Here is an 8,511-nt window from a genome sequence, read left to right on the forward strand (position 1 = left end):
TATTGAACCATGTATCAACCACCTCTATACCGCAAATCTCAACTAGCAATGACATGTTCAGATACTACATTGACCGTTTTGAGGTAAAAGAAATTTTTTAGCCCTAGGTTTGCTTCTTGAACATTGAAGGAGAATGCATAAAAGTCCAATAGTTTTATTTGCTTCTTAGTCTGAACTTAGATGTTTGTATGTGAAAGAGAATCTGGTAACCTAATTTTCCTTATTAATCGGAACTTAGATGTTTGTATGTGAAAGAGAATCCGGTAACCTAAGTTTTTTTTAACTGGAACTAGTTGTAAATTCAAAAATGAAAACTATCCATGAGTTGGAGCCGAGTCAAATAGATGCTCGGTTTTTGGCTAAGCTGGAGATGCCCACTCATCTCGTATTATTACTAACACGAGTTGATACAAGCATGACTTGAACTCAGCTCGCCAAGACTAAACAACGTTATTTAGGACCTCTTATTAATTTGCTTTACGTTGAAATTGACAATATTCACATAAAAACATGTCACCCTTGAAATAGATTATTGATATAACATGTTGGAACTTAGGGGGTGTTTGGTACAAAGAATGGAATTGTAGAGAAATGGAATAGAGAAATGGAATTGCAGAGAAAGGGAATTGGTCTGGAGAATGAGAATTGACTGTTCTGTTGGTAGTACAGAGATTTCAGTAGAGAAATATAGCTGAGAATCATTTCTCTTGTTTGGTACATAGACAAATATGCGGCTCAGATGTCAAATAGGGAGTCAACAAGTATACAAATATATTAAAAAAAATTAAGGTTAAGTGAATTGCCAATATAATTACACACTATACCTCTCCTGCTTCAGATGATTTTCGTTTCGTACAGCGCACGTGATGTGATTCATCAACAATCAATACAGCCCACTTTTGCTTTAAAATGCTCTTCTTCAAATGATGCAGCATTGTATAAGATATGACGACGACTTTTGGAGACCTTGCAAAGTTTTCAGGATTATTTACATGACCAAAAACTGGAAGACAATGCAATTACAGAAACAAAGCATCAGCTATTATAAGTTGCTCAAAAAGATATAGTTCTTACGTTTACCAATTGTAATTTATGCCAATGATACTATTTGAAACAAGCTGAGATGACAAATAAAATGTGTATTTGCATCAGGTAAAACATGCACATGTTGAAGAGATAGTATTACCCTAAACTCCTAAAGAACAGACACTTACATTAAGACAAGAAAAACCAATCAACAAAATCATCATCAATATACAATCCAAAAACTAGTTATATACCCTATTTCCATATATTATTTGTCACTTTCTTAGATCATCAAGACTCAGGTACTATTATACATAGTGTAAGGAGGAGCAAGTACACTTCGAACCAGTTGCGCCTCTCATGATGCATTCCTCGATACCGAACATCACGGTTAACTTTAAAAAAAACAGCTCACAGTCGAATTTAAAATATTTCATCATCTGTATGCTAGTTTCAACTGCAACGCTATTAATTAAAATAAAATAACAGGATAACCCCTAGTTGAGAAAGATACCTAGATGAATATCAGAAGGCAAACAAGATGGAAGCCAATGCTCCAACTCTTCTGCCCATGTATATCTCAAAATAGCCGGGCACACGACTAGAATTGGGCCTTCATTCATGAAACAGCTTGTAATTGCAATGGCCTAAAATCAAGCAAACAACTAAGTTAATGTATACTAGTTATCATCTGATTACAATTATTATTACCTGAAGTGTTTTTCCGAGGCCCATTTCATCAGCAATGAGACACCTACCGCCCCTACGCAATCCAAACTTGACACCTTCAATTTGGAAGGGAAGCATCACCTCCAAGAGAGACTTTGAAATAATAATCAATAGACGTGATAATACGCTTACAGCTCTGCGCGTCACGTAAGGGATATCTTCATACTCAATGCGCTCAGCCTTTAACGCTTTGACAACAGCGTCATAATCCTTCAAATGGAACACGCATGCCTCTCCACCGACATGAGTTTGTGTGTAATGCGATGGAACCACCTGGTGAATTAGGGCAATAATAATCAATAGAATAGAATGTAAGGAGGATTAATTAATAAATAATAAAACATACAATAGGGAGGCAGTGGGTTAACTTCTGGAAGCAATCGGCTTCACCGGGAAACGAGTAGCCGTCGACGGGCAATGGCTTGACGGAGAAGGAGTCCGGCGAGGAAATCTCGAGGCGGACGATGAATTTGTGAGTGGGTTTTTGGCACTTGGTTAGGTTCCAGGGTTCTTCGTGGTGTCCTGGTGACTTGCGCTTAAGAGGACGTGAGGCTGAGAAATGAAATCAGAGAAATCCAATTATCCGCTATTTTTAGAGAAACAAAATCAGAGAAATGGAAATGGTTTATTTCCATTTCTCACCTCTTTCTTTCATAAACAAACAAGAGAATTCTTTCCAATTCCATTTCTCACCCCTCAATTCCCTCTACCAAACACCCCCTTAAATCATAGTAAATTACATGAACAAAAATGATATAACACATTGTTAACTGCTTTTTAGATAAATTACAGCCGTCAGATTACCTGAGATGAAATCTGGACCGTCTACAACTTCAAGAAATCCTTACATAATTTGCGAGACAGTTTGTATGTGGTTCCTCTTTCTCCGGCGACATTCCCAGGGTTTTTATACCATATTTAAAACAGGCGATGATGAGAAACCTTTTTTCCTCAATTTGTTCAAAATTTCATTTCCTAAAACCGGCCGTCAAGGGATCTGAGAGAGGGTTTATCTTAACTTCGGAAAGATGTTTTGTGCCTAACCACGTGGTTCTCCGGCAAACAGATTCAAGTCTTGGTTCGTTGATAAGTTCGGGCCTAACCATCAATTCTGCAAATTCAAGGTTAGTCGATTGATTATTGTTCTAATTTTTAAGTGAGTATTAGTCTCAATTGACGGAATCTCATGCTTTTGGTTCTTTTTTATTTGGATTTCAGTTATGATACGATTTTGTGGATTATTTTGATCACCGTGATGGAGGCATCTGTAAGTAACAACCTTAATATCTATTTTCCATTATTGTTATTAGTCAATACTAATTGCTTTTGTAAACATACATATTTTACAGGTTTAATTGGGCGTATGCAGTAGCCAAGGAGACGACACATCCGGTTTATCAATGTTATAAAATAATATTACCTTATAACTCAATAATTTTATTAGTTTGTGATATCTCTCTCTTGATTTTGTAGGTCACTTCAGCATATATGTTGGTAATCTTAGCCCTGAAGTTATCGATGCTGTATAGTTTTCCTGCTATTTTCTGTTTACCATACTTGCTACTCTTTGAATCTTTTGTAGTATATTTTTAATGATTTTATTTGGATGTTTGTAAGGGACTAGAAAATGGGATTAGTAACTGAGACAAACATTTAATTTCATCTCCGCGGTAAAGATTTGGATGTTGGTAAGTGATACTGTCCATTACTCTATTTTACTTTTATATAATTTTGTTTGAATTTCTACACTTTAGCATAACAAATGAATCAGAGGTTGTTGGATGCGGGTTCCATGATTATAGGAGATGGATTGATTTTAAAAAATGATGAGTTGAACGTTCAACAATTAAATGCTAAACTGTGTGTATGAGGTGCAGAACTTTGCGATTTTGGATGGATATCGAACTACGAGGCACCTTCCTGTCATGAGACAATGAAGTGAGTAAAGGCATCACCTTTTTTGCATCTGAAAGTTGAATGACTTTTCATTTTAGATTAAATGATCATTAACCGCTGAGTTGGTGCGAGAATAAATGATCATACAGGACATGACGATTTTTCTAAGTGCGTGTAGCTGAAGGCTAAACTTCTATTGTGTAATAAAGGTCCTGACATATGTTATTGTTCATCTAAAACTGTATCAGGTTTCGTTGAAGAAATAAGAATTTGGTCGTCTAATTGGGCAGCTCATAGTTCTATCCATTTTTTCCTAATGTATGAACAATGCTTCTTTCTTGATGTGGGGTTTTTAGATTTTTGTTTGTCCTGCTCATGCTGATTTTTTTTATATTAATTTATGAAGATGATGACTCTGGATGAAAGCAAACAGATGCTGGGTTCGTTAAGAACAAACATTGGTTAAAGCTTGGGATTAGCTATCTGAACTTCTTATGTCCCAAATAGATGAAAGAATTGTTTTTGTTTTTTGAACTTCTTATCTCCCATATATATGAGATGTAAGTTGTAGTGGTAGCATCTATTTGTCGTGATATGGATATCTTTCTAAGTATATTTTTTGATTATGGATCTATTCTTTTTTGCTTAATCATACTTCAAACTGAGTTTATTCAAAACTAGGTCTTTTAACTTTTTGCCTTTAGAAATGTTAATGACTTTCATTTATGTATTTTATGTAAATATGAACCTACTTATTGATGAAATATTTCATCAATTTTGGCTCATTTTTATAAAATATTGTTTCGTTTAGAATGCAAAAAAAATAAAAAATAAAAAGATTCGTCATTATAACATTAAGGTACTTCCGTCCACCGGACGGGTATAAAACTAGTTAGTTCATGGTATGAATATTGTCGCTCGTGTGGATCACGTCGATTCTTTTGGTGTTTGCTTTCATCTGTTCAGGGAGTTGGTTTAATTTTGCAGAAAAAAAAAGTCATAACTTAAAGAAAATGATGCATTAATAAAATTTTAAATTTAAAAAACTAATGGTTTATCATATATGAGAGTGCATATATTAAAATAAAATAAAACTTTTGACGAGTTTAATGTGTTTGACTTGTGTAGCTTGTAGCCAAGTATTATCATTTGACCCGTTAGCAACAAAAAATAACTCAATCCGACTCGTTGATAAGAAAACAAAGCGGGTCGAGCTCACTTTACCATACTGATCAACATTGGTGAATCACTCATAACCCATGTCTCTTGTATTTCAGTGTGATAGTGGCCATAGCAAGAGTTGATAAACATCCCTCCTGGTAAAGATAAAAATGTGCCCAAAAATCCATCTAATGCGCGTAAGAACTCCAACCGTAATTCTGTATAATAAAAGTCAAAATGTCTGTACGGGTCAAGATACTCCGTTAATGTTACCAAATTGATGCAGGAGCATCCGGTCCATTAAGTCGGCCCGGCCTGGCCCAAACGTTTATTTTTATTTATAAATAAAGTTGTTAGGTCTTTAGTTTCATGAGTTTTTTATTGAATTTTAATTGAAGAGAACTTTGTTCTTGGAACCTATGGTTCAAATTATCGGTATTTGATTAACGAAAGTGTCATGAGCCATTTGAATGCTTCCGTTCCCGCATCACAAACACACCGCTTGAACCGCCTTTTTTAATGTTACCAAAAACACTGCTTGAACCGCCTTTTTTTTCCTTTATCATTGACATGTGTTACACTAAAATCTAGCATTTGTCTGATCAAATGAACATTCACAGGAAATGATATATTAAGCCACAGATATACATGAAATTAGTAAATGTTCTGTTTTGAAAAACAATTGTAGATCAATTTTGCTGTCAAAAACATGAGACTGAATGGAAGTATTAATTAATTGATTATGTGATCAGTATTCTTTTTCATGTAATGCCCTTGAAAAAAAAAGATTAAAAAAAGCACAAAAAAAAGAAACCTATGGTCACTTCAAACAAGTTAATATTACACATGGAACTGCAGAAAATAAGTCCATTAATAATATCCCAAGAACTAGAGAAGCAAAGAACAACTTGGAGCAATATCTTTTATTAATTAATGTCAGACTTTGTAGATCAATCCATAAACCAGGCGGAACCTCTATCCACACGGTTGAGTCGACTTTGAGCTAACCGGGAAAACCGTCTGGTCAATGCTTTTCTCTCCCATATGAATATGTGAGAGCTTGAGCATTCAGAATCTGCATGTGGATGATTAATTATGGTGCAATTGGCATGATGTGAGTTGCGTAGCAAGTAAGCTTCGACACCCGGAACAAGTTCTAACGTTTGCCTATAAGATAACACGCTTTCAATATCTAGATGGCGTGGACTACAATCCAGCTTCAAACACTTCAAGTCCCAAAAAGGCGAAGTATATTTATCATCCAGAAACAGCGAGAGTAGATGAACAACAGGCGCAGAAATCGTAAGCGATCTCGCTCCATGTAATGCACCAAACAACATCACCAGATCATCGAACCTTTTCTTCTCAAGATTTTTGCGACCATGCCAATTGATGACCACAGTGTCAAGAACAGGAAAAGAGCCCTTCAACTGCGGGAAACCATACCCTTCCCACTTGAAATACCTAAGTTTCGGAGTCGTGAATTCACAGCAATTAATAATCTGATTGTGGTCTAAGAAGGTAAATTCTGAGAGTTGAGGGGCGTGCACGTTCAAAGCGTGACCGTTTGTTACAACTTGACAACAGACCAATGTTAACTTTTCTAGCGCCGGGAACCCTGAGAATGGATCGAGATTATTAATAAGTACCCTGTGGAGATGTAACTTGATGAGATTCTTATATGTTCCTGATCTTGGTTCCAATAACAAGAAACCTGAAGAAACACTGCTCACTAACTTCAAGCTTACTAATGAATCCGATGAAGTATATATCGGCCAGTACTGGGTTGGGTTTGTAGTGCCTGCGAAGTAAGTATAGAACGACCGGTTCCTGTGGGATTGGTTTATAGTGTCTACAATGTTTGCTTCCAATTCTTGGACACCATGCGAAAACGCGTAATCGAAAACATTTTCTAAAATCTTGGGAATGCATTTTCCACCATAGTTTAAGGTTAATCTGTCCAACCTCACCGGTTGACGATGTGATAAAGAATCAAGCATAAACTTATCAAAAGCACGGCTGTTTATAAAACCCTTGGAACTGAAATTGAGAACCGGAGTACAGGTCCATAAAGAGAACCATGATTTCGATAACACCATTGTTCGAACAGCGTGTCTAGCATTGAGACAAGAAAGAATACGAAGCTGCAGGGATTCTGGCATGTTCGATAATCTGTCCACCATTACTTCTTTTTCTTCTTCATGTGACCTTTTAACCGCCATGTCTCTCCTCTCCATCTGCAGAAAATTTATAGAACTAAAAGTATGTCATGCTTTCGGTTAAAAAAACCAGTTACTAATATATTTGTTTTGCCAAAGATGGACTCATTTGTTCAAAAAAAAATACACCACATAGCATACCCATAATGATTAACACACTAATTCCATAAAATTAACAGCAACAGTCCCAATAATGACAACTCACTAAGCTAAAGTAAAACAAACAGATAGACACAAATGGCAATCAAAACCAAATCTAGAAGCATAAGTAATATTTTGTTCGTGTCTTAAGTTACAAAATCAACCCAAAATTAGTCATAAAGGCATAAACAGAACTAGAATTACAGATTACACAGCAGCAAGTGTATCGGTCGTGTAGTGGCACAGTCTAGCAACTCCGGATATTGAATCCGTGGACACAAAAGACGATCCCGATACTAAACCTCTATTGAGTCTTAGCTATCATACAAATTGATTTGATTGTTTTTTGTTTTTTTATAACTAAATTACTTAAACTTAAAATAAATAAATATACAAGAAAACTAGAAATACTAGACAGAAAATCGGAACTAAAGGCGGAACACTAGCATACAATTGACTATTTTCGGGATATAACGACTCATATGACACCGATAGTCTAAGAGTGGACACACTAGGGAATTTTAAGGCTTGGAATGTTAAGGTTCACTAACGTTTCTGACAGACAAATCTCCCGTCGGTCTCATGTATCCTCTAAGGGCTGGTACTAACAACTCTAGGGACAAAGGGATAACCAATCTAGACCGGTCTAACAAAACCGAGAAAGACACCACTCATGGTCACACAACTAACGTCTAACCTAGTGATGAAACAAGATAACTAGACTTCCTATCTCCTGTCGGTCCCAAGGAAGGTGCAAACACTTATATATAACATGTTACTAATAAGAATCCTATGGTGAGATCTACCACAAAATAATAATTGACACGACACGTCGACACCAAATCAAGCAATAACCACACGAAGAAATCAATATATAAACATATAAACACGGAATAAACTAGTAAAGATCAAGCTTCTTAATAGTAAACGGTGACACGATTTGCTAAAAACCCAAAAACAATAACAAAACGTCAATAATCATTCTAGTATAAGTAGTTTAAATATTTAGCTACTCATGACTAAAACGAACAAAACTCAGCTGTAAACATGTTTTTAGACCGAAAGAAAACAAAAGATAGATTACAAACCAAGCCAATTAACGTTAACCGAATGCTCGCTCTTGATCAATCCGCTAATCTTTGCTTTGCTCCAGTATAGTAGATGTTCTCCGTAGCGATTTTAGCAGCCTCCTGTCAATATTAATATTATTAGCCGTCCAAAAATTATTTCTCCACCGACTTCTCAATAACTATATATTTTAGGAATTTAGGGTAAATTTGAAAAATATTAATAGAGTTTCAAAATTGTTTTAATTATGTCAATCAACTAAAAATGATTC

The 8,511-nt window shown here is 35.7% G+C and overlaps 1 protein-coding gene across 1 annotated transcript; it reads right to left on the reverse strand.

Annotated features, from left to right (window-relative positions):
* Positions 1–818: 818 nt before the first annotated feature.
* On the reverse strand, positions 819–7,093 carry LOC143563109 (uncharacterized). The gene is made up of 5 exons (XM_077050729.1): positions 5,786–7,093; positions 2,102–2,307; positions 1,738–2,028; positions 1,541–1,673; positions 819–1,003 (listed from the first exon to the last, which is right to left on the reverse strand). Exons 1-5 carry the CDS (start codon positions 7,047–7,049, stop codon positions 819–821), a joined length of 2,079 nt encoding a protein of 692 aa, XP_076906844.1. The 5' UTR covers positions 7,050–7,093.
* Between the last annotated feature and the right edge of the window lie 1,418 nt (positions 7,094–8,511).

Source organism: Bidens hawaiensis, unplaced genomic scaffold (genome assembly GCF_021521415.1).
Source record: "Bidens hawaiensis isolate Kalapana, Puna unplaced genomic scaffold, B.hawaiensis_p1.1 tig00021322_1, whole genome shotgun sequence".
Taxonomy (NCBI): domain Eukaryota; kingdom Viridiplantae; phylum Streptophyta; class Magnoliopsida; order Asterales; family Asteraceae; genus Bidens; species Bidens hawaiensis.